Raw genomic sequence first — 25,547 nt, forward strand, 5'->3', positions numbered from 1 at the left:
TTGCCTACTCATTTCAGTGTATAACTACCTGGCAAGCAGGTGTAAACAGGTAAGTCAAAATAGGTGACTCCATCGATTGAGTGATGAGATAACTTATCGAAAGTTATCTCAAATTTTAGATTATTTTATTTCAAAATCAGTCATATATACTTGCCTGCGAAAAATCGTACTTAAAGTACTGTAAAGCCATGACAACTTTTCGATAGGCAAGCAATTATAGGCATATTTGTTCATAAAAAATCTTAATCTTAATATATATGTCGTGGCCATATCGTAAATTTGCTCATTTCATGATATGACTGGCCATTTCACGAAATGGTCGCATTTCGTGAAATGGCCAATTTAGTTTGGCCACATCATGATGTGGCTTGAGCATATCAATGATAAGAAATCGTTTCACGATATGGCCAACTAAACGCGCGGTTTTTTCATGAAATTATCAAAATTATTTGATCATATCGTAAAATAGTTACATTAATCATTGGTAGAGGCGCTGCAAGCTCTGTGTTTATGTGATAAGATGGCGGCCGCTTGCGAAAATTTAATTATTCGCAGTTAAAAACTTCATAATTCGTTTAATAACAATATGAAGAAAGTCATAGCAAAGAATTTACGACGGTTCGAGTACTATGGAAAATGTGGATATCTTATATATGTATTGAAGAAAAAATGCGTCTTAAATAAAATAATTTAAGACGCATTTTTTCTTTTAGGATATATATTTATATATCCTACTATAGTATTATAATTGTTTGTTTTTTAAAAAGCGATCCGCTTCTGGCACTCGCCGGCCGCTGCCGCGGCACGCTCGCTTTGCTCGCTCGGCTCGTGCGTTGTTTATCAAAGTCTAACCTAACCTAACCTAACTGTTTTTTATTGCAAAAACGATTCGCTTCTAGCATTCGCCGGCCGCTGCCGCGGCACTAACTTAAATGACATTAAACAAGTTTTTAGAATATACTGAATTTTAATATTTTATGGACTCTTTAAATTTTATACGATCTGGCCAAATGTGGATGGCCATATCGTGAAACGTTGACGATTTAACGATCTGATCAAACTATGTTGGCCATTTCATGAAATGCGAACATTTCGTGAAATGATCGATCATATCATGAAATGAGCAAATCTACGATATGGCCACGACATATATATAAATCTCGTGTCACAATGTTTGTCCTCAATGGACTCCTAAACCACTTAACCGATTATAATAAAATTCGCACACCATGTGCAGTTCGATCCAACTTGAGAGATAGGATAGTTTAAACATGTAGGTACCACGGGCGAAGCCGGGGCGGACCGCTAGTATTTAATTAAAAATACGTCTTATCTGGTTATCAGATCGGTGAAGGACGATCTCCCACGGGCTCTTAGACTATTAATTTATCTATCAGTTAAAATGACAATGGTCAAAAAGTAGAGGGATATTACAAGCAAGTAGTGACACCGGCCCTAGCATATCATCTAAGTAATCCTAACTAATGGTTATGTTACAAATGAGAAAGTTACTCTGTCTGTTTGTCTGTCCGTCTCTTCTTCACGCCTCAACCACTCAAAGGATTTGGATGAAATTTGGTACAATATATTGAGAAAGAACATATAGGATAGGATTTATCCCGGAAATCCCACGGAAACTGGAACTATGCGGGTGTATCTTTAAATATGCGGGCGAAGCCGCGGTCGGAAAGCAAGTGATGTTATAACATGATTGTTCCTACATAATTTATATCAGATAGGTACATATGCCTGTTGTTATTCAGTGTCTCTTTAAATTTGTTCTCACTGAGCCATGTAATTTATTCTGGGAATTAATTTCATATGTTGTTTGTTTAAGGAATTAAAATATGCGACCTTTGAGACGCCTGGTTTTGATTTGGTTTAGTTGATGAATTCTGTGTGATTTATATTTGTAAATTAATAATAAAAGTTTCACTTTGAAAACATTGATGTAAATATAGTAGTTAGGTTACATTACAATAATTTCCTCCTTTTTACGAAACTTGATAATACGATATTGTTAGACGATACTTCTAAAAGATTATCTTGTTATAACTTATAATATTATTAAAGCCGAAAGTTTGTAATAATGAACGAAAATGTTTATTTTTCACGAAAAATATCTGATCGGATCTGTAAGTATGAAATTTGGTACAGACTACAGAGTATAAGTAGTTTGGATAAACTTACAGACTACATTTCAAGTAATTTATAATAATTATTCATCTTGTTTTATTAATTAAAAAAATAAATAAAAAGTAATATCAAAGCTAATGGGTTAATACTTAATAGTTAATACACTGCAGATGAACATAAATTGTAATTTTAGTAGCTTGTTACCTTTTGCCCAGGTTGCCTGAAAGAGATCACTACTAAGTGAAAAGGCCGCCTAATAAACTATACTGTTTTTTTGTTTATGTATACATTAGCAATAAGTTTCAGATGTATAGTTTTATTAAAGAGTAATAAATAAATAAATTGTTTTTCTATTTTGTAATTTAAAACAAACCACGCATTAAAATAAAACAAGTGGTAAAATAAAATTTCGCTTTTTATTGCATTTTAAGTCACAAAAACTAGAAGCAACATTTGGGCGGGCGCCTGCCCTTTCGTTTCTTCGGCACCACGCCCCGACAGGTCCTACATGGCGCGCAGCAGGCCAAATCTTGGTCCTCGCATTGGATCTGCTTGCAGGAGTGCGTCGCTGGCTGGGCTTTAGCTGGTGCCCGGGGTGTGACCAGCTCTACCTGTGTTTTGTAATTTTACGTCTGGTCAAACTCAAACTGAAACGTTTTTTTTTTAATTCAATTAGACTTCTTCTAGAAACACTTTTGAATCGTCATAACATACCTCTAGTTTTACCATTTACCACCGAGGATCCTGTCTAGAAGATCCTCACAATATGATGATGACAAGTAGGAAATATATAAAAGCAAATATCTGTTTCTTTTATTTAATCAGGTTGTAATGCTTATCTAATGAAATTGATTTACGCATTTGAAAAGAAAATCAAATCCGAAATAACTTCGACAAAAATATCTCTAATGGATGACAGTATTTGTGTTGACTACCCACCCGTTATATGGGAAAAAGCGTAGGATATTTTTACCCTATTTTAAGATTATGTCCAATTAGATTACTTAGAAAGGTTAAATAAAAATTTACTTGTAAAATACATACAAATAAAGGTGGAAAATTTTAACTTAATGTAGGTGGCTGAAATTTTCCATCTTGAAAGTAATTTATGTAACCTTCACGAGAATATGAGCGAATGAATATATTATTTAAACGGACAAAGGACAACGGTTCACAATAAGTTATATGTGTGGTTATACGTATTCAAAGAGTGCGAATTAGGGTTGCTTATGTATGTGTAAAATATCTGGAATTGTTTTTGTTTCGGACGAAACATACATATTGTATCAATGTTCATTGTATCAAAGGATGTTATCAATTCAACCGGTAATTTTTTTTTATGTACGTACACCGATTACTCCGAGGTTTCTAAACCGATTTATGTAATTCTTTTTTTGTTTGATGCGGAATGGTGTCGAATTGGTCCCATAAAAATTTTGTTCGGATAGGCCCGCTAGTTTTTATTTTATGAGTATTTTTGTCTTAGACTACAGGCCGGTATATAAAAAAAATATGGGTCATTTGAACCACCTATCTATAAAGAGAACCTTACAGCTTCGTTACAGCTATCGTATTCTTTATATCAAGAATACGGATGATTATTGGTATACTTACATTTAAAAGAACAATCATTTTTTTCCGGCATTGCTTTTAATAGTACTTTTGAGTGCTAGATAATGTTTTGGAACCGAAGCCGTACTGTGTCAAATCACCCCCTGGAGTGGGGAAAGAGAGGGGATTGCAACTCTCGATTTTTTCTCCTTGTCCCCATGATTTTTGTACGGCGTTGCGGAATAATGGATTAAAAGCAGTATTGAAATAGTATGACACAGATGCCGTACATAATCAAATTACCTAATTTACCCCTGAAATTCTCGGAAAATAAATAAAAAAATCCGACTTTGTGGACCACCATTTTTGTACGGCACTGTGCGTTTTCTTATTATTTTTAATGGATCTATCGGTGGTTAAGAATGCCGTCCAAAAATAATGACCAAAATTTACCGAGTCTACCTGTACTTTCGAATTCTCATCTGCACTCAGTTGGACAGCTTACAAGACGTGACGGCATAGTGCTGAATCTTATTATTTTATGCTCTGCTATCGTTCTAGATAGGTCACCTGGTGGTTCAAATGACCCATATTTTTTTATATACCGGCCTGTAGTCTATCTGTTCTCGATGACTTAATTGAAATCTAGCAAGTAACTTTAATTCACTTCTCGGTAACCGATTGAGCTGAAATGAGCGTATGTCAATTGGATATCGATGCAACATTATCATGACATAGAGCTGATTTGACGATGGGATCGGAAGGTGGCTATAGGAACTCAGTAATATATTGACTCAACTTTATCGAGTTTGGGCTCGTTTGACTCGTGTTGAAAAATTCACTAAAAAGTATGAAATAAAAATAACTACGTTCAAAACAACCGACTTCAAAACTTCGTGTCGCTTGCGGCAGCCCTGGCCAGATTGGCCCTTGCGCATTGGCCCTCGCCTGTAGGTATGTTTTTAATACCTACACGCGGAGATAGACAGGCTAGCCAATACTAAATTCCAAGTACCTCAATATTCCCCGTGCGATTCGGCTCATCAGTTTGCTTGCCAATCTTCAGAATAAACACATCTTTATCTGGGTGTAGCACTTTTTGTGCTTGCACGCCTTTAGGGGCGTCTTGAGGTGTCACATTGCATACGTTGCAGAGGTTCCCATGGGCCTCCGCTTTACTGTACACCACTTCGGAGTTCAGAGCGGTCCTGTTGGTCATTGCTTCGCAGATGTCATCAGGAATCTAGGGAAATATTTATATTGTTACTAGCTGTTGACACCGACAAACGTTGTTCTGCCTTACTCTTATCACTCAGGGGCATGAATAATAGATGTAACCCAATTCTCAGATCAAAAAAATGCACACAAATTTCATGAGTGTCGGTCCAGTCGTTACGGAGGAGTATGGTAACTAACAGTAACATTGTGACACGAGAATTTTATACATATATAGAGAAACGAAGATGAAATATCTTTAAATTCTTTGAAACATGGATCTTCTAGTAGGTATTATGTAGGCTGTATAACACAGTAAGTAAATAAGTTATTCCGAAATTACTCACGACTCAATAGACCTACTTTTAAAAATAGATGAATGAAACTGTTATGAATGGTTACTTACATCAAAATTATCTTCCCACATGATTTGATTCATTTGGTTGGAAATATCAGGCCAAATTACGGTTCATTAGTTTACCTATGTATTTATTTTCAATATATATAGCGATATAATAATACAATCTTATATTTCTAAATAAAATCGCAGCTAAGCATAATAGCATTTTATGCCAGATATAAGAAGCTATCTATATGAAAAGCTATATTTTAAAATTATATGTATGTTATGTTACCTAGGCTTATGTATAAAAATAAAATTACTTTCCTTAATTGAATAAATATTCAATGGATGATGAACATTGTACCGAGCTTCTAAATTATTGATTAAATAATTCATTCATGGAATTAAAAATAACAACGAATCGCTTTCGTCTTGTTAAAGCTAAGAATATCTTCTTGGAAAAGGTTGTTTTGTTTTACCTGCCATATATTTTTAGGGTTCTCTAAATAATAAAAAATTATCATATCAAAAGCTATGTATTTTCTACGTTTTTCAGTTCTGCTAATTATTTTATAGGTCTTTACACCTACATGTGCCATTTTTATATTTATTCTGATTTTTCGAAAACCTCCCTGTGTGCGTAGTGGTATAGGTACCTAGTGTACTTACTAATTGTTAATTTCTAATTAGAGTCGAGTCTAGTTCCGAATTTCAATGCTCATTTCAATATATGAAGAATCTACAATACTGGGCAGTCCGCACTATTGGACAAAAAAATGTGTGCGTGTACTAGTTCTTTATGACCTTATTTTTCAAAAAATAATTTACTATATGCAACTTTACAGAAATACGTCGAATCACGCGTGGTAGGGATAAGAAAAAGATGGCGCGTAACGGAAAAATGTCACGCGTAACGAAAAAATGTTACACTAAATTTTTTTCTAACCCCGATAAAGAAGTTTCACTTCAAAAAAGTCCACTGTTACCTGGAAATTAAGCCTATTGCCCCCAGCGCCCCCCTCCCCCGGGAGACCACACGTCTCCGAACAAACAGACGCATCGTCTTCGCACGTACACTGGTTTTGCAATTTCAATTGAGATGCCGTCAGCTTTGGTGGTTTCGATGTGCTCTTGGGTACACGAATTTTAACCTTAAATTTATAGAGATTAGATTTAAAATGGAAAAACGCCCTTAAATTAAGACACCCACAACAATAATTGCTATGCCAAAAACAGTCAAAGATTGTTTTTTGGCCTTTAGGAATTAACCATATTAGCTAAGCTCTTATTAGCGCTCAAAGCTTACTTTGTAAACACCCACGCTTTTGCAATTGAGTCGTATTGCAGTGTAAAGTGATAATCAAGGGCTGAAGAGCCCCGAGGACATCGGGAAACTAATTGCATTACAGACAACATAAAGTGCAGGTCCACACTGCGAGCCTAGCGCGGTTGCGACGGCGGGCGCGAAATATCAAACGTATGAAACGCGCCTTTGCGTCCACATTGAAATGACTATGGCGGAAGCCTAGTGCGACGGTAATGAGCGAGCCAGCGCGCGTAGTTTTCAAACTCTCCTATCCGCGCGTTCTGGCCACACTACGGGCCTAGTCAGCAAGCGACCCAATGCGCGGACGGCGGGGGTATCAAACCAGTTCGGTCTTATCGCTCGACTTCTTATATTATATCCTTTATGTTTTTCGTAAAATAGCGGTAAATACTTAATTGTTGAAGTGAAACTTCTTTATTTATAAGTGCGATTCAATCTAAAACACTTATATACTCCACAGTAATTTTGTAGGGTATAATCTCAATTCTTCATATAAGATTCACCCGTTATTCCTCTGTTTTATTTATTTCGTGTACAACTTCTATAATGATCTCATCTCAAAATCGGACTGTCCAGTAAAAATAGCAAATCGTCCAAAGTTTGCAACACCCGAAAAACGTCGAACCGCTACTTGAGCTCGCGCGTCGGTGTGGCCACCGCGAGCGCCCGCTCGTCGCGCCCGCCTAGGCCGCCGCCACCGCGCATTCAGTGTGGACGCACACTAAAGCAGACACTATCGGAAAAGGCATTAGTCAGGATGCTTTCATAAACCCATATTCATGCATCTAAGCGTAGCGGATAGCATGTAGTAAATCTTTTAACGAATTTTAAACGTGATTAATTCATTATTATCCCGACGCTTCACACACTTCGCGTAATTTCTAAATGTACAATAATCGCGTAAAATCAAACACTAGAAAATATTGTGTTATTTTTGTCATCATCGGTTTTGTAAATGCCTGGTTTGCAGTAATACAATAATAATACTTGTATACGTAGTATATTATTATTAGTCTGTGATAATACATACATATCTTTGAGTGAGGTTATGCGATTGAAAGCTAAAAATAAAAGAATGGAAATTTTCTTCAAATCCATTCTTTGTATCATCGAATATCAAGCTTCGAATATAATATTATTATATGCTTACATAGTACCTAATAATATAATAATAATAAATTGATAACTATCATAGGTATATTATAAAGCTGAAGAGTATGTTTGTTTGGTTGGATGAATATTCAAATTTCAAGATCGTTCAATTATTTCCACTATAAGCTTTATCACATATAACACGCTACGACTGATATCAGAAGAACAAAAATAGTTGCAAAAATATTGATTTTTTGTGAAAAGGAAGTAGTCTGTGTCCTCTAGTTTACAATAGAAGTAAATCATTAAAGCTTAGTAACTCAGGCCCCGGAATCACAGACACAATAGAATCTATTGTGTCGTGGACCGATCGGGCCGTTCGGGGCTCAATGGGTTAAAGGATGTCTTAATGAATCTGTCGTTGTTCAGTACTCTAGACATAGCCTAGGGATTCAGTTACACTGATATCCGGTGGGGTATGGGCTAGGGCACGAGATAACAACGTACTATTGTTATTTTTAAATCAAATAATACATTGAAAAATATATACGGTCGAATTGAGAACCTCCTCCTTTTTTGTAATCCGTTAAAAATGTAACATGACGAGAGAGGCATTTAGACCACATAAATTAGTTTTAGTTGCTTATTATTATAAGTAATATCACGTATATGTATCAGAGGTATATACGTATCAGTTATAACCTTAGTTATAACGTAGTCCTTAGGAGACTCAAAAGCGCCTGTCTCACGCCTCACGGGATCTTTAATAACCAAACTTCTCTCATTTAATTAATTGACCGCCTCCTTGGTATAGTGGTTGACGCGTGAGCGTAGCACCGAGGGGTCCTGGGTTCGATTCCCAGTGGAGACGAAGAAAAAAAAATGTCTCGGTCTGGTAGGACACAGAAGGCTGATCACCTTGTCCCTAAAGAAAATCGATCAGTGAAACAGATGTAGGTATAATGCATCTGCCCCTTACCCCATTAGGGGACATGGGACTTCACTCTCATTTAATTATTATATCAGCAGGGATAAAAACTTCATCACTACATTTCACTACATTTCACTTTATACATACCTCATTACCATTAAATATTGCACCAATTTCTTCGTATGGTTTGCGCGTTGTAGGCCCACCTCCAGATTTTCCCATTGTAGTAAATTATAAAGAATTCATTAACTTGAAATTTTGATTTGTCAGAATAAATTTAGCGAGTGTACAATGGCAATATTTTTGCTAGAAGATTGACACGATTGATTTGTCCGTGGCGCGTGGTGTTGAATGAGGTTCTATTATATGCCGGAAGGATTTATATTTCCATAGGTAACTAGCGATCCGCCCTGGCTTCGCCCGTGGTACATGTTTACGTTCACATAGTGTTCACGTACCTCAAGGAAAATAATAAAAAAAAAAAACAATTAACGAGATCGTTTCAGCCACTCTCGAGATTTGCGCTAAGCAAAACATTTGACGATTTTTTTTTTTTACATAGATGGTAATTTTAAACGCTAGCCTCCCGCTCTCATCTTATATCTGGACCAAAAGCTTACAAATGGAGGAAACGTGTATGGGTTGTGGTAATAATACAAACGTCGAGCGGGCGTTTTTAAATAAGTGCCTTATGTATAAAAAGTCTCGCATCACACATGTTTAGAATACACAAAAACTACGTAAATTTACACTGTTCCTTTGACTGTCGAGGAGGGCCTACTGAAAACCGGTGCTGCGATGCCTCTGCATCACAGAATATCACCGAGTGGTTTCTGCACAGACCCTATGTGTTAATGTTGAAATGAGTTTTGAATATAATTTTCTGTTTTCTTCGCACTCCAAACTTTATTGTATTTTACTATTATCTGTTTTTTCCTGTGCGGCAAGACATTAAAATAAATGTATTTTCTTTCTTTCTTTCTACCTTTCTTTCGTAAGTATGGGACTAATTTACTACTATGGTGGAAATTAAGATATGATATGGGATAGATTTCTGTCCTCCTTTACCGTTACGTCTTTATATTATATACCCAAGTAAGTCATGTTAGCTATACCACTTGAAAACGGCTGAACAGTTTTTAATGGTTTTTGATTCATTGGTTTTGTCTCCACCACATGGATATGGGTTATATAAATTATGCATTTAAAGCATTTTTTGATACAGACGGACGGCAAAATTGATTTTTTTGTAATAAAGGTAATATGTGCATATTGTAATGATGTGCAGCTATAGAGTGTAGGCAACGGCTGTAGGTATCTCATATTTTCTTTTAATATTTATAGAAAAATAAATAACATTATAATTGATCATTAGGAGTAAGATGGCTGGCCAATTTTGCTCATTAAATACTTATACAGACTTATACGGAAAGAAAAATAAATAACAAGCAACGAAAAATATATTTTCCCTTCATATTTCATATAATATTATGAAGGTGACACAAAGTTTGCCGGGTCGTATAGTTACAAATATATTTTTGGGCATGGAAAATTACTGATATTCAATCAATTCAATCAAACATTTCCATAGTAACTATTTCGTTTTATTTTGATAAAGCCTTAGGATAAAGCTAATTGAGTTCAAGTTGTGTAGGTGGTAATAATCCCACGTTTATAAATCATTAGCAAAAATATCGAAGAAAATAATGACGAAAATCCCTATTTGTATGTACTTAGTTAGGTAGGAGTAAAGAATATTGAAAAAAAAAATACACGGTTTAAAATAGTTTATTATTATAATTGGCTGTTTGTTATGACTACGGCAATTATTTTGAGTTAAGCTGGGGTGCCCGTCTATGCCCTATTTCTTTTTCTTTTTAGGTTTAACACAGCAGCAGGGTGGAGGGTCTGGCTCGCACTGCGTTTCCCTCGTGTCGATGCGGCAGAGAGGCTTCTTCTCAGGTCCCTTTGGTGTCACCAGTTCTAACTCCATTTTCACGCGACGGTCACCATTCGGCCCCACTTTCGCCACCTTTAAATGCTGGTAGATCAGTATTCTGACTGATATAAAAAAAAGGGCAATTCACGTTTAAATGCATCAAAGAATTTTGGTATCAATGATACCTTGGTTCGTATAATTTAATAAATTCTTGTTAAGCCTAACAATGGACAGTGATTGCCTAAGTGAATAAAGCGCGTCACACACTGTGAAGATACTACAATATTTTACCCACAAAATTTCGGGTCATTTGTAACAGGATGGCGGTTCTACAGGGGTCTTAGTACGCAATGACAAAAAGAAAAATGATGGTCAGAACGCTGATACCGGATACCTTAAGATACTGTAATACAAAATATTACAGTATCTTCACCGTGTGTGACGCGCTTTAGTGATTCTGAGAATCAAAATATAAAATTTATATTTAGATTTAGGTGTTTAGGCTGCTTATAGTTATAATTATTATCTCCATTAACCACAAATCATAACCCAGGCGGGAGGCTAGAATTGGGTAATAGGTAGATTCGAAAGGAAAATACAAAGCTATATAATATGTGTAATGTAATGTGTATGTTGGAGCATGGTTGGAGCGCTGTATGACTCAGTTTATGGAAATACACAAACGTTAGATTGCAATGGCCAATTAATTCACGAGTTAAGGCACTTACTTTAAGTACGAACACATCTTTTTTAGGATGCAGTACAGCTTGAGCGGCTCCGGGCCCAGGAACATTCGATGGCACCAAGTTACAAAGCCAGGGACACGGTCCAGATTTCGTCTCAGCCTTTGGTTTACCCGTCACCTGCGTTCCCTTAGTTCCCATTATAAGACTATGAAATTTTGAATGCCTGAAATGCTTGTTGTTAATTAATTTTGTACGATCGCTCGCGTTCTTTCATCTTGACATATCGCCAAATGGAACTTTGTTTTTTTTATTTGTCAACGATGGCTTTGAAATTTGAGTAGTTAGATATAATGCTTGCTACTCATGATCAGATTTGTTGGCTCAGATTCTGCCACGGAATAAATAATTAATTCCGTGGCTAATATTATATATTATATTAATATTAAATAATTATTATATTCGTTATGTCAGGTTAATATGGATCAATAAAAAAAATATCTAATTCTTCTCATTTCCCTGGACGCGCCCCGTATAATATTAAGTGTCCATGTAACCTTCGGACAAACCTTCGTGTGTATTGTATTAGTATGTAGGTATTTAATGGTATTTAACACAGAACAGTGGTATTTAATATAATCACAGATAATATAATATCTATTGGTTCTAAATAAAGTGTTAAATAAATAAGTAAATAATATGCAAAGCTTTTGATTCTAATTTGTTTGCTTCTCTTTAAGATATTTAAGTAGATACCTACAGTAATTATCCGCCTTCTTGATATAGTAGTTATATCTTAAATGCGTGATCGTAGATCCGAGCAGTCTTATAGCATACTAGGTTTCCGCCCGCGGCTTCGCCCGCGCAGTCAAAGAAAACTCCGCATAGTTCCCGTTCCCGTGGGATTTCCAGGATTGCGTCATTTTCCCGATATATAAAGTAGCCTATGTCCTTTCTCGGGTATCAAAATATCTCCATACCAAATTTCATGAAAATTGGTTCAGTAGTTTAGGCGTGATTGAGTAACAGACAGACAGACAGAGTTACTTTCGCATTTATAATATTAGTATGGATACAGACGCTCCGATTCGGTTGGTGCCAACCATATTGGAACCAACATAGCAACCATTCCAACATTGCTACAGATTGTCCGATGGTTGGCCTTCCAGCTGTCAGTTGACTTTGCTATTACCAAATTACTATATTACTTGCTCTGTGTTTGCTATGAAGTAGTGAACGGACGTCTTACGGACGACGCTGAAATAGCGTTATAGCATGTTATAGGATGTACGCATATTGTCCAACTTATTTTTCAATGTTTTTAAAGTAGCCGCACTGTCAATTTTTTTAAGCTATTGCATAGCTTCTATCGCGGGCCTTGAGCGCGGGGGCCGAATCGAGAAATTCCGTAACGAAAAAACCTCACGCTCCCCACTCGACGGGCGGAGGTGTGGCTTGAAGGCATAGCATGCAATAGCTTTACCGCGGCAGTCCCCGAGTGCCACACGTCGTTTTTTTAAACTTCTAGCATAATAAAATACGCTTGATTTCTGGCATCTCTATTAAGCGTAATCTTTGTCACAAACAGGGAAAGTCTTTATAAAGTTCATGTAACTTTATTATTATGTCACGTTTGGTGACCGTAACTCCCTCGGCGTTCATGTTGACGTCCTACACCGGCGGCGTTGCGAATGCGAATGAGCCGATTTGGTCGGAACAAAGCTTCCAAACGTTCCAATTTGGTTGGATCGGATAGGAAGTTGGTTTGGTCGGGATCGCCGGCGCATCCGACCACGTCCAACCAATATTAATAATAATTATGTCGGACCGACCGCTCTCTTCACTTTCCGATTTGGTCGTGGTCGGATGGTTGGCACCAATCGAATCGGAGCGTCTGTATATGCTATTAGTTTCGATTCCTGATAGAGACAAAAAAAATTACTGGCAGGACACAAAAGGACAAACCTACTTGTCCATAAAGTAAATGGATCAGTGCAACAGATGTGTTGATTTTAACGTAATTTTCATACTAATCCCCGTGCTTGGGGGTTAGATTTACAGTTAGCATGTGCTAGATTTATTGTTTTTTTAATGGTAGGTATGTGCTTTTCTTTTTTAAGAGGATTGAATGCAGGAACCCTGTTCGTTATAATATCATTGTGATTTCTAGATTATTTATCTTAGGGCCGATTTTACAATGCTTGGATAAAACTTATCCGTCCAATAAATTATTACCTATACATTATTCGACGAATAAGTTTTATCCAAGCCACAGAATACATAATAGTAGCTAAACGCTACAGAACGGACACTCTCTGCCTCCCGCCAAAATGAAACACTTACCTCACCCCGCACGATCAGGCTAAAAATGGTCCACATTTTTCTACAGGGACGATACGCAACGAAGATTGACAACATTGGATTTGTGATTATCGTTTTTCGTAGAAAATGGTTAGATATTGTGCTGTTTACGGGTGTATTTCATGAGAAAAACGCGAATTTTTTTACGCTAGTCAAAAATGTGCCAACCATAAAACGCTATCACACACATTTGCAGTCTCTACAGTGTGACTGTCAAAACGATAATTTTGTATGGAGTGTCCGGGGTGTGCCCAAGCATTGAAAAATCGGCCCTTAATGGAATTATTTCAAGGTTCAATTCGTGAAAATCATTATAAACACAAGTATTCTCGATATAAACAGCCTCTGGAACATTTCGCCCTATAGCCTCAGTATATTAATGTTGTTGATAATACTAAAAGTAATAAATAATTAATAAGTACCCCAGGTTAGAGACACCAAATTGATTATGAATATTGTTTCTAACGTGCATTTAAGACCATATAAAAATAAAATTAAAAATAATCAAGTCTCAAGGGAATGTCATGTCGAGCTATGCCATGAAATCTGAAAAAAAAATGAAATAAAAATCTTAATATTGTCGTATGATGATTATATTGAGTACAGAAACTAACAGTTGCATTTTGTGTTGTTGTTTTTTCTTTCATTTCTGTTATATAAATTTAACAGCAAGTGGAGCAATTACTCCTGCAGCATTTGGCGGGCTTGCAAGGAGCAACAGAGCAACATTTTCTAGGTGGACACGGCATTGGCACCACACAGCACCCTGGCATACTTCGGCATTTAACCACCGGACATGTTTTGGAGCGATTGCTACAAGGTGATGTACGTTTTTTGTGTGTCTTTATTTTTGGTTGGCTTTTACACCTCCGAGGACGCTTCCGACCGACTGGACATGGACGCAAGCATGGCGAACTTCTGCATGGAGATTTACAGCATGGAGGGCTACAAGGCTTTCTGCATGGAGGTGGTGGGAAGGGCGTACAACCTGAGCAAGTTGGGCAGCTCGGTGGTGGGCAAGGCCTTCCGCAACAGCTCGTTTTGCAGCATTTCTTACACGGTGAACAAGGCTGCCCACAAGGTTTCTTCTTACAACATTTCGGTCTGCATGGGGAAGGCTTACAAATGATTAGCTTGCACTTTGAAGGTCGACATGGTGTGGGAAAGGCACACGGTATAGGGCACGGCGAGGGACATGGAGGCGGACGACATGGTGGTGGTGTCCATTCTAACATTAATTCGTTCCTAGCTAATGGTGCTCCAGTAATTTTACGAATAACCAATTCGAAAACTCCTCTTCGCGCGTTGGTAGCAGTAGTTACTTTCACTGGTGCCTGGTCTTCTCCAGACGCTGCTAATATACATTTGGGACCTTGACATGGGTCCTTCCCATGCACTGGGCAAGGCTCTTTCGGGCCAATTTTTATGTGTGACACGGTAGCCATCATTTCGCCTTTCGAAGCCGCTAAAGCAGGGCAGGGCTTTTCAGGTTTATCATCTTTGATTGATACTGATTTTGTAGTCCCCGTCGATGTCGTAGCGCCTCTCGATCTTTTTGTCTGTGACTGAGTGTTTGTTTTGGGTTTTGGTCGGTTTTTTGCGTCCGTACTTTTACTGGCTGATGTAGGTGGTTGACCTGTTTTACATAGTTTTGTTTTTGAACATTTTCCTCCCACCCCTTTCTTATCAGCTGGTTCCTTTTTTCTACCAAAAAAGTAAACTTCAGAATAATGAACTTCATCTGTTATACATCTACTGCTTTCTTGTTGCGATGTGGTTGCGTTACACGAAGAGCAGTACTCGGAACGTGAGTCTATTGAATTACTGCTATAAACTTGAAAGCATTTATTGACGGATGCTGTAGCTTGTGTTCCTGAGCTTTTATGGCGGCAAAAATCGTTAAAAAGTGTCATGTAAACGATTGTTTCCTTTTCACCGAATATACTCTTAGATTCCGAAGAATTATTTCGAAATCCACTAATAGAGGAATCGGGGTAAATAGTGCTTGAAGATGGCGTAAAACTGTAATTTATAAAATCTGCATGTGTTGAGTCTGCAAACCGCTTGTCGTAAAATAATTTCATATTTTCAACGCATTTTTTCAAAGTATTAATATTTATAATTCCAACTTCATACGTGGGTAAATTGAAGTTATTTTCCATCAGTGTTCGATTAATATATTCAATCAAATAAAGTTCTTCCTTGGTTTTCATTTTAGGCTTATTTTTTTGTACTTCAGTCAGTTCTTGGCAAAACAGCAAGCTCGACAGGACACCTACGATAATTTACGAAATTTTACTTTTTGGCATATAATAAAAGTCTTATATTTATCAAATAAGAACAAAAATTTTACGACACAGAGTTTATTGTACAATCAAATATAACATCATAATGGAAACAAAAATAAATAAAAAAAAGGTTAATATATAAATGTAACGGCTAATGTCGTCTACAACAATCAGGACAAGTGGGTACACATTGGGCGGTCCGAGTATCTTTCACGGGCACAATTTTTTGATGCGTTTCTACGGGGGTCACAAATTGATATTCCAATTTTGACTTCCTTCCAGGCATTTCTACCACTTTTCCAATTCGAATTTTTATGACTTGCTTTGGAAAGTCGTACACAACCCCAGGATAGTTTTCAGCAGTTGTAGGCATTAGCTGCCCTGGTTCATCTCTAGCTAAATCTCCAACTCCGTCTGATGTGAAATTAAAGTGTGCTCGCTGTTTATGACCATTTCCACACGAGTCTGTAGGTACTTGGAAAACCACTTTGTTTCCCGTCGGGCAGCAATCTGTATAATGTTCATAATATATTCGTCAAACTAAAGAACCTACATTTTAATATAGATATTGAAGACTATTTGTTTAGGTACTCATAGTTATTAACATTACGAAAAGTTACTAAGAATTTGTAAAAAATTTAACGTGCCTATAAAAATATAAATTGTAGCTTCAGAAATCAGTTTAACACATTAAACTCTGTAAAGGGCAAAAAAAGATGATGTTTATGATAATTCAGCGTTTCTTCTTGTTCTTTTGTTTCTTTAGTCTTCTTACGCAGCATTCACAATCAAGATCAGATTGTATTCGCGTGTTTTGCTTTGTCACTGGTGGTTTTTTATCCGCAGCTTTTGGTGTTACCAGTTCCAACTCTAGTTTACACTTTCTGTCACCTTGCAGAGCAGTTTTAGCAACTTTAAGAACAAACACATCTTTGTTAGGCAATTCTTGTTTATTATCACCGCGGGCCATGGCTGCTTGTTGGCCGTGCTTACTTGCCTGTAGGCATCCTTCTGTGGTGCAAGTAAATTGTGTGTCAGCAGGCCTTGCTCCATGACAACAAATATCTTCGCTTGGAAGCGCTAAGCTAATCTGGTTCTTGCCACACGGCGGTTCGCATGGACCACCATCCGAATTCTTTGTATATGGACTTTGCATTGCACAATGCGTTTGACTTATCTTCTTAATAATGGATGCGCTAGCGGGAACTTTAATCTTAAGTTCATTTCCACCCAAAGTTGTGCCTATTTCCTCAAATTGCTTACTGCGACCTGGTCATTAAGAAATTTTGTTCTTCTAAACTTATAAATACTATATTTTTCTAATTCAGGGATACATAATTATTTCTTATGTTCTTTCGTGGATGTTTACTTTTTCACACTAAATTAATTAAGAGATAAATATAAGTACACCTAGAATCTACTGTCTCTATTATGTACATATAACAGGTAATCTTAAAGAACAAACATCTCACCTTTTGGAATATGTAAGCAGTATTGATCAGTATTGCGGCATAGCATTTTTTGCTTTTCTGCAGGTTTTGGCCCAGAGCAATAGCAAGGATCATCTGGATCTTCACAAGGCATGCTATTGTATGGATCTCGAGCTGTAAAATTTGTTGAGTTCATAATGTCAATATCTATAGCATCAAAATGACAGAATGCAAAGCTAAGACAATACAATACCCGGAGGACAAACTGCACCGCCACCCGAGCATGTGTGTCCACCTGTCCCTCCTGCACCTCCGTGACCTCGAGCAGCGCCGCAAACACAAGGATCATCTGTTGTTTGATAATCTTTCTTCGGTGCACATGAACGATCTACTACGCCTGAACTACCTCTCGATTTTCCACCTAAGTTGGGAGGACCACCAGATCCTTGGAATGTAGTGATAATAAGTTTTCCAAAACATGATATCCTTAAAAACATTACTATTTCACCAGTTTCTTCTCCATCCGGTCCTACAAATCTAAACGAGTCTTTCAGTGCTTGATAGCTTACACTGGTTGGATCGGCTAAAAAGTTATTTCTTGCTTCAACAAATTCTTTTGTCATGTCTATTGTACATTCACCCATGATGATTTTTGTAGGTAAACAGCCACATGGCAGAGATTTATACACAGAAACTTTTACTGGAAATTTGCTCATTGCAGCATTGATGTCACCCTCTTTGAGGGAAAAAAGGCATGATTTACCAGTATTAAAAGGCTTCACAAAGGGACCTCCACTTTTTGCAATACCAACATTGGGATCGTCGTCACATATTTCCAGTGGCTCTACAGCGTTACATTCGATATTAACGCAAGTCCTAAAATCTTTGTCCGAAAAGCATGGGCTTTTAACAAAAACAATTTTATCGATAAGGACCTCCAGAAGGAAAAGACTATCATCCTGTTTCGCCATTGTTAATAATAAAGGGATGGGAGAATTATTTTTAAAGTATTTTTAATTTTTAATATATTTACATTTCACAATTTTGATGTATCTTGATTAACAAAGGAACGAACATGTCATTTCCTTAATTCTTCTTGAACTTCTTAATGAATTTAATAAAAAGGTTTTATTTATTCTTATTCTGTCTTTATTCTGTAAATGAATGTCTTGTTGATGTTTTGATCTTTTCGCAACTTGTTCATTAAAATCCTGTGTTAAAATCCATTAATGGTTTTATTTTAAGCTTTGTAATTGTGTTACGATTTGTATAATTATTAACTTTCGTGTTGTTTTTGTAAGCTTGTCAAGTTCATTGGAATTTCTGTTTTTCTGAACCTACTTAAAAAAAGAGGAGGTTCTCAATTCGTTTGTATTTTTTATGGTTTGTTAAAGGTTTGTTACCTCAGTACTTTCGACTAGATTAACCGATTTTGATGATTGATTTGAAAGCTAGTGATTACTGGTTAGGTAATTAAAATTTTGTCTTTTTATTTTTTTTAACATTAAAGTTCAACCATTTGAAAGCTTGGGTGGTGCGAATTGCGAAAGTTATTCAGTGCTTTGAAATAATTATCAATTGAATTAATCAAGGCAATAACTACATAATGATATGATATTGTTTCGTTGAAAAATTTCAGTGATATTCATCGGTGCACTTAATTATCGCATTAAGTTCTCTATTGAATCCATTAAGAATGTACCTAAGTATGTATGTATCAACAGGTTGAACTAATGAAGTAGTCAATAGAATGACAACAAAGGAGATCACAATAGACGTGTCGAAGGTCAAGATTGAATAACGTCTTCATAAAAGCATAATGTAAAGGCATTATTATAATGGCGTCAACAAACAACGGGAGCGGGGTTGATTTCAATCAGAGTGCAAGATCAATACGGTAACAATGCAACCCCGGCGGAAATTTCTAGATAGCAACACCCACTCCATTGTCCTGTAACCTTGCTCAGAGCGCAGCTGCATCAGATATCTGCAATGCGGTATTTTATCAGCGCATGTCTACTGCCTACTATCGATAAACGAACATATCCGGGACTGCAGGTGAGGCAATAATATAATATGATCTGAACGCCCGCCACCCACCGCCCACGGCCGCGGCCCTCCGCCCGCCTCCCTGAGCGAAAGAGATGCATCATGCACCCCCGGCGTCGCTGCATAAAGCGCAGAAGCGCAATTGCCCATCGGTGCCATCGATTTATTGCGACGGTCGCCTTTGACATTTACAAAGTTTAAAGGTGAAGTGTTATTAAATCTCGGCTTTCTACATATTTATATCAGATATAAAAATTTTAATTTTTACTGAACTAGTTAAATTTATAAGTAAATGCAGACGAATGAAATACGTCTTTATGGTGACGCATTCGCGGCGACCCTGGCGCTGCACTTTTATAAATATGCAATGAGTTAGAATCTACAGGTGACCTCTAAGGTCGACAACCCCATTATTTATAAACAACACGGGAAGTGTAAATGTATTGCTCGACAAAAATGCCAAAAGCCTATAAGGCTTCCTATTCAAATTAAGATTAATATGTATTACAAAAAATATTGTAGTCGAGTCAGTTTCTAAACGGGATTTCCTCAACTAAAAAAATATATAATAATTGTTCATAATAAAATATGGTTTTAATTGTATAAAAGGTTTGCTAAGCATTACAAGTAATAATACTAAATTTACAACGCCTTCCAAAAAAGTGCCAAACATACACATGTGTAAAGAAAGCACATAGGTACTTCATTATTATAATAAGTGAAAATAATGTTATATCCTTCCATTAAAATGAAATAAGTAGTATATAATATTTATAGATCAAGAGCCCACGACGGCCAGACATTCCTTTCTTTAGGAAAGTTGAAAGTTTCTCTGTATATGTCTCCGATACAGATAAGAACGACCAGCGATTATCAAGTCTGGGTTGTGGTTACTTTGGCAGGAAACAGGTAGTAAAGGTGTATAAAATTGTACCTAACTTACATTATAGTTTAAAAGCTAAATTTTATATATGTTACTTGGGGACCTATAAAATGATGTTACCTTAAGAGCCAGACAGTTTTCATGGTTCTTACATCTAGCCAGACACATTTAAAAAATAACTAACATATCATCAAATTAACGTTACTAGTTACTACCTAAAAGTGTATCATCATTATTTTTTTAATAATTATAGTTAACTAACGTTTTAGTGGGTTATTTCATATTTGATACACTTTTAGGTAGTAACGTTAATTTGATGATATGTTAGTTATTTTTTAAATGTGTCTGGCTAGATGTAAGAACCATGAAAACTGTCTGGCTCTTAAGGTAACATCATTTTATAGGTCCCCAAGTAACATATATAAAATTTAGCTTTTAAACTATAATGTAAGTTAGGTACAATTTTATACACCTTTACTACCTGTTTCCTGCCAAAGTAACCACAACCCAGACTTGATAATCGCTGGTCGTTCTTATCTGTATCGGAGACATATACAGAGAAACTTTCAACTTTCCTAAAGAAAGGAATGTCTGGCCGTCGTGGGCTCTTGATCTATAACAGATATAATCTAGAGCACAAGGTTAGCAATAGAAAATTGTTTATGTTAAGTTATAATTTAGTTTTATGAGCACGACTTTTAGATAATATTACATACTATTAAAACAAGGTAATATTTTTCAAACATTATTTATTAATCATTTATTTTGAAAATTTTCGCATTATACAATTATATTTTACTGGAGGGTAGTTTGAATAATACCAGTTACAGGCTTCGTTCTGAAATGGACGACCGACCCTGTAACGAAAACGAGATAAAATATACCTAGTTAATTAGAATTATAAAAAAAAATATTTCTTAAAAATCTATTAGTGAATATATAATTAAAAAATTTCTTTTTCGAATGAAAATGAAGTGTATATTTGACTACAACCAAGAATAATGAGCTGGACCAATTTTGATAAAATTTCACCATGATAGATATTGCGCCACGAAAAAAGTCCCGTAGACGCGGGGTTCTCAAAGCCTACAATAATGCTGCCAGTATTGGTTTTTCCAAATTCCCCAAGAATTGGGGAAAATAGATGGAAAATATATATAAATATATGAAAAGGGTTATAGAAAACCGTTTCATTGTTTGTGTTGAATAAAAATATTTATTTATTTATTGATATAAGTAATACATATCATTAAAGTATTTATTTAATAATATGAGTTAGGTAGAGTAGAGGATAAATACGAAATCTTGTGTAACTGTAGTATCTATTGCTACATAATAATACTCAAATAGTATACTACTACTTTAACACAGTGCAAAGTCTATGGCAAAGTTTCAATAAAATCAGTCCAATAGTTTTCCGGGTAAATGGAAATTAATGTTGATTTTTTAAATACTATACTCTTTCATCATTTCACGTATTTGCTCAGGAGATAGAGTAGCCTTAACATCAGGGTATTGCCTCCAGCGTTTCTGCCCCGAACCTTGTTCATGCGTCGCATTGGATCCTACCATATCCGACATTTTGACGTGACGACAATCACGGCAAAGGGAATTTTTCTGGAACAAAGTTTTGTTCACTTCAAAGAGTAAGAGGATGTAGAAAATCAATAAATTTCTACAAAGTAGGTATATATTATGTAGTACCTACGTTCCTTTGTGACCGTTTTGTAAATGCACGATTGCACGAGTTCTTGATATTATTGAAATAATACTTATTGCGAAAAATAAACGGTCTGTAGGTATAGATGCAATTAAACTCAAAGATTATGAAGTAATTTTAAGGAGAATGAGTTTCTAAGACAGTCATTGGATATAATCTCATGGATATTTAGTGATTTTACTTAATTAAACCATTAAACCTAATCGTACTCAGAGTTAGAAATTTATGTGTAGCTACTTAGATGCAATTATAATATGTATTGATTAATCATAGTACTACAAAGCTAATGGTAATCTGTAGGTAATGATAATTAGATAATATAAAAATGTTTTAGGTACTGCTCTACTTCCCATTACACCATAATATTGAGGCGCATTGTAGATAATACCCGATTAAATCGTCAAAGCAGGGAATATATTTTGATTTGCCACTGTAAATAGTGCGTGTTATACCTACATCTTTTGTTATGGCGTATCCTGAAATAAACCAACGCATGCATCCGCGCAAGGAAAAAACATATCTGTGATTTAAATTTGATATAAACTGAAGCGGAACAATAACCTTCGTCGCCTCCGCAGTCGGCTTGAAATTGTCACATGCATGCAGACGCCGGTACTTCACGCAATCCAAGTCGAACTGATAGGACCGAGGGAAGACATCCTGGTGCGCTTTGAAAACATCTCACATCATAATATGATCGAAAAATTCAGCCACTAATTATGTGGTAAGTACCTAAACTTAACTTTCCTCTAAGACCCTGTAAAGCCATTAGTAGGAAAAAGTAAAAAATAGCTGCTAAGGAAGCGCGTTACCGCTGCGCCTGCGAATACAGTAATGGCAGTAATTTCTAATAATGTTATCAGCTGTCCGTTATCAATAGGTCCTCTTAAAGTTAAAAAGATAATTCATTGTCCAATTAATTTATGTGTTTTTGATTAGTGAGTTAACAACGCCGGCAATTAGTCATTCTTCACTGTGGAGAAAATTCAAAAGGTCTTATTTAAGTACTTATTTCCGCCTTTATTTCAATATTTATATCTAGGCATTTTGCGATCAGTGTATGATGAAACAGCAAGTTTGATTCATGGAAATAAGCAAGTTTATAGGTATAGCTAATTAAGCGAATCAACGAATATCATAATATTTAAATCATCATTAATTAACACTTTAACATAGTTAATTAAATATGTATGTACATATTAGTATTCTTATAGTAGTTACATAATATATATTTTAGTTGCATCTCCAACAACATGATTGTATAATAAGGCAATATTTATGGTTCCACACCACAAAAGAAATAAACGGAACCCTTATACTTTATAGAAACACTTCGTTGTCCGTCTGTCTGTCAAGACACTAAAAGGAAACTTCAAAGCCAACGCAATCGAGAAATAAAGCCGTATAAGCTGCAAATTTTATAAATTCGCGTTAACTCAGAATCATGAAATTTGGTACGAAACAACGTTTCATAGCACAGTTAAAAGAGGAATTATGAAAAGCATATATTTTAAGTTACAATATATAAAAAGAGGATTGTACCGTGGTCGTACGGAACCCTCGTTGCGAGAGTTCGACTCGCAATACAGTCATGTACTTTTACGTACGAGGTAATACTTTTTCAGTAGTCATCCCGTAATTGTAGTATGCATCGTGGAGCGTGTATGCATTGGCACCAGGCTTATCCACCCAGAAGGCTTTATCCATTTGCACCATTCTATCTATCACAGCATCTGGTAGTTCATCTATAGTTGGTCTGAAGAAAACTGGTTTTAAAAAGGGTGACAGAAATCAGCTAGAGAAGTTGCACCTACTTTTCTATTTTCACTAGGTATTTAATTTTTAAATGAATTTAAGAGAATTCCAGTGATTTTAAAGAAAGGGGCAGTAATTATCGCGAAAGAACAAGCCTTTTATGGTATTCAGGGAAAATTTTCGTTTCATTGTGAGAACAAAAATCGTGAATTTATCGCTTCTGCCTACCTAGGAGGTACTTCCACCAAAGCTCTTGTTAATGGTTGAAGGAATTTTCCGACAGTGTTTTGAGTTAGGGTCGGTGGCCTGCCAGGGGTCAAGCATTCATTTGTTTTCACCGTGAGGGACACTTCATCTATAGCGTATCTGCAATACAACATTTTGTTATTTGCTCTTTTATGGAAATTATTAATAACTCAATGCAGACATAAATATTTTTACTTGTCAGGCTCATATCCACTAAATTTTGCAACGTTGCTTTGAGGATACAAGGGATGGTGTGTATTTTCCATTCTATTTATTTTATTTTAATATTCATGCATTTATATAGATAAAGTTGAAATGAAAATTTCTTCGTTTAATTTTAAAGTAATTTCAAGCCAAACTGTAGTACTCAGGTTCAACAATACATAGGTAAATTAATATCACGTTGGTGCACAACAAATTTCTATTTGATCAAAATAAAAGAGGAATTATTTTGTAACATTTGTGTGATTTTGGTTGAGGTTTTTTTATATCATTGACAGATGTTACTTCGAATTTGAAATAACTTCCTTTATAGGTTATATTATAACATGGTATATAGCAAGCGGGTATTTTATATTATAATATCACTAGGAAAGTAAGCAATAAGCATGTATCTCGTCTTACTATAATTTATAATTTACAAAATTATTGATTTTTTACCTTGAGATAGTTACCTTTTAGATAAATGATAACGAAATGATGAAACGAAGATTAAAATAAATCGTATTATAGAAATATTGGCGACTAATAAGTTTTCTTCGATTACATAATACATTCATTATTTTTCAAAAAACTTCATGTGACATGGTGGCTCAGTGGTAAGCACCTCAGACATCATATCGCTATGTCGATACTCGAGACCAGACAAGCGTGTACGAAATAAATTAATGTTTCAATAATTTATCTGCGTTATCTGCCCTTAAACAGTATTGGAATTTGGACGGTATGTTGACGTTAGCTGTCGGTATGTAAAGGAAACCGTTTTACCATAATATTAAGACATCTGCCGAACCGCACTTGGCCAGCGTGGTGAATTATGGCCTTTACCCTGTGCCTGTACCCCTCATAGGGGCAGCAGTGGGAACGTAATATATGTGCTGCTGATGATGATGATAACCATCCATCATTAGAACATTGTCTAACACCGAATTACTTGTTTTACCAATTTACGGTGTTGCCTGGATGTGGCCAATATTGTTATCAACTTCGAAGAATATTTGGAACATTTGGATCAAAATCGAATTTAAAACTTTTTTTTTTTCACATCTAACACTATAAAATATAAATATTAACATGTTTTAAGTGGGTTTTAAATCAAATTAAAATGTATCAAAGAAGTGTAGTGATCTGTGATGCCCTCTTCACAATTATTGGCAGCGTTGTCGCAACAAAATATATGATCGTCCATGTTTGTCGCCATTATGGCGATTGTGAATATGTCGTGGCCATATCGTCGAATTGCTCATTTCATGAAATGATCGATCATTTCGTGAAATGGTTAAATGTCTATTGGCCACATCATGATGTGGTTTGAGCAGATCAATGATAAGAAATCGTTTCTCGATATGGCCAACTAAACGCGCCGCGGTTTATTCATG

The 25,547-nt window shown here is 36.0% G+C and overlaps 4 protein-coding genes and 1 long non-coding RNA gene across 6 annotated transcripts; 1 reads left to right on the plus strand and 4 right to left on the minus strand.

Annotated features, from left to right (window-relative positions):
* The first annotated feature begins 251 nt into the window (after nucleotides 1-251).
* On the plus strand, nucleotides 252-927 carry LOC149491440 (uncharacterized). Its single transcript, XR_016316143.1, has 2 exons — nucleotides 252-655; nucleotides 696-927. It is a non-coding gene; the product is annotated as an uncharacterized LOC149491440 (long non-coding RNA).
* A 1,649-nt stretch (nucleotides 928-2,576) lies between these two features.
* On the minus strand, nucleotides 2,577-8,817 carry LOC149491441 (uncharacterized). Its single transcript, XM_089698368.1, has 4 exons — nucleotides 8,743-8,817; nucleotides 6,232-6,396; nucleotides 4,703-4,930; nucleotides 2,577-2,747 (listed from the first exon to the last, which is right to left on the minus strand). The coding sequence occupies exons 1-4, from the start codon at nucleotides 8,815-8,817 to the stop codon at nucleotides 2,577-2,579; spliced, it is 639 nt and encodes a 212-aa protein (XP_089554494.1).
* A 1,639-nt stretch (nucleotides 8,818-10,456) lies between these two features.
* On the minus strand, nucleotides 10,457-11,418 carry LOC149491442 (uncharacterized). Its single transcript, XM_089699636.1, has 2 exons — nucleotides 11,263-11,418; nucleotides 10,457-10,627 (listed from the first exon to the last, which is right to left on the minus strand). Exons 1-2 carry the CDS (start codon nucleotides 11,416-11,418, stop codon nucleotides 10,457-10,459), a joined length of 327 nt encoding a protein of 108 aa, XP_089555762.1.
* Nucleotides 11,419-14,240: 2,822 nt separating this feature from the next.
* On the minus strand, nucleotides 14,241-18,267 carry LOC149491443 (uncharacterized). The gene is made up of 3 exons (XM_089699643.1): nucleotides 17,550-18,267; nucleotides 17,339-17,470; nucleotides 14,241-15,853 (listed from the first exon to the last, which is right to left on the minus strand). The coding sequence occupies exons 1-3, from the start codon at nucleotides 18,265-18,267 to the stop codon at nucleotides 14,241-14,243; spliced, it is 2,463 nt and encodes an 820-aa protein (XP_089555769.1).
* A 2,721-nt stretch (nucleotides 18,268-20,988) lies between these two features.
* Nucleotides 20,989-24,229, minus strand: LOC149491444 (uncharacterized). 2 transcript variants are annotated; one of them, XM_089699657.1, is made up of 6 exons: nucleotides 24,145-24,229; nucleotides 23,932-24,069; nucleotides 23,556-23,704; nucleotides 22,510-22,616; nucleotides 21,688-21,845; nucleotides 20,989-21,085 (listed from the first exon to the last, which is right to left on the minus strand). In XM_089699657.1, the coding sequence occupies exons 1-6, from the start codon at nucleotides 24,213-24,215 to the stop codon at nucleotides 20,989-20,991; spliced, it is 720 nt and encodes a 239-aa protein (XP_089555783.1). In that variant the 5' UTR covers nucleotides 24,216-24,229. The 2 variants fall into 2 exon arrangements, with proteins under 2 accessions (XP_089555783.1, XP_089555777.1); XM_089699651.1 differs by having other exon boundaries at nucleotides 22,504-22,616.
* Nucleotides 24,230-25,547: the final 1,318 nt, after the last annotated feature.

The sequence above is a fragment of the Colias philodice genome, chromosome 1, assembly GCF_061535455.1.
Source record: "Colias philodice isolate Cphi_HAF_F1 chromosome 1, ilColPhil1 Martin Lab GWU primary, whole genome shotgun sequence".
Classification (NCBI taxonomy): Eukaryota; Metazoa; Arthropoda; class Insecta; order Lepidoptera; family Pieridae; genus Colias; species Colias philodice.

Coding starts and splice junctions, on each gene's coding strand:
- LOC149491442 (XM_089699636.1), bottom strand. CDS start 11,418: ATGGGAACTAAGGGAACGCAGGTGACGGGTAAACCAAAGGCTGAGACG. Junction 10,628..11,262: donor AAGATGTGTTCGTACTTAAA/GTAAGTGCCTTA, acceptor CAGCATTTAAAG/GTGGCGAAAGTGGGGCCGAA.
- LOC149491444 (XM_089699651.1), bottom strand. CDS start 24,215: ATGGAAAATACACACCATCCCTTGTATCCTCAAAGCAACGTTGCAAAA. Junction 24,070..24,144: donor AGTGGATATGAGCCTGACAA/GTAAAAATATTT, acceptor GTTGTATTGCAG/ATACGCTATAGATGAAGTGT. Junction 21,846..22,503: donor CGGAGGCGACGAAGGTTATT/GTTCCGCTTCAG, acceptor ACTTTGTTCCAG/AAAAATTCCCTTTGCCGTGA.
- LOC149491441 (XM_089698368.1), bottom strand. CDS start 8,817: ATGGGAAAATCTGGAGGTGGGCCTACAACGCGCAAACCATACGAAGAA. Junction 6,397..8,742: donor CAATATTTAATGGTAATGAG/GTATGTATAAAG, acceptor TATAAATTTAAG/GTTAAAATTCGTGTACCCAA. Junction 2,748..4,702: donor ATCGCACGGGGAATATTGAG/GTACTTGGAATT, acceptor TACAAAACACAG/GTAGAGCTGGTCACACCCCG.
- LOC149491443 (XM_089699643.1), bottom strand. CDS start 18,267: ATGGCGAAACAGGATGATAGTCTTTTCCTTCTGGAGGTCCTTATCGAT. Junction 17,471..17,549: donor CGGTGCAGTTTGTCCTCCGG/GTATTGTATTGT, acceptor CAAATTTTACAG/CTCGAGATCCATACAATAGC. Junction 15,854..17,338: donor CTGCTTACATATTCCAAAAG/GTGAGATGTTTG, acceptor AAATTATCGTAG/GTGTCCTGTCGAGCTTGCTG.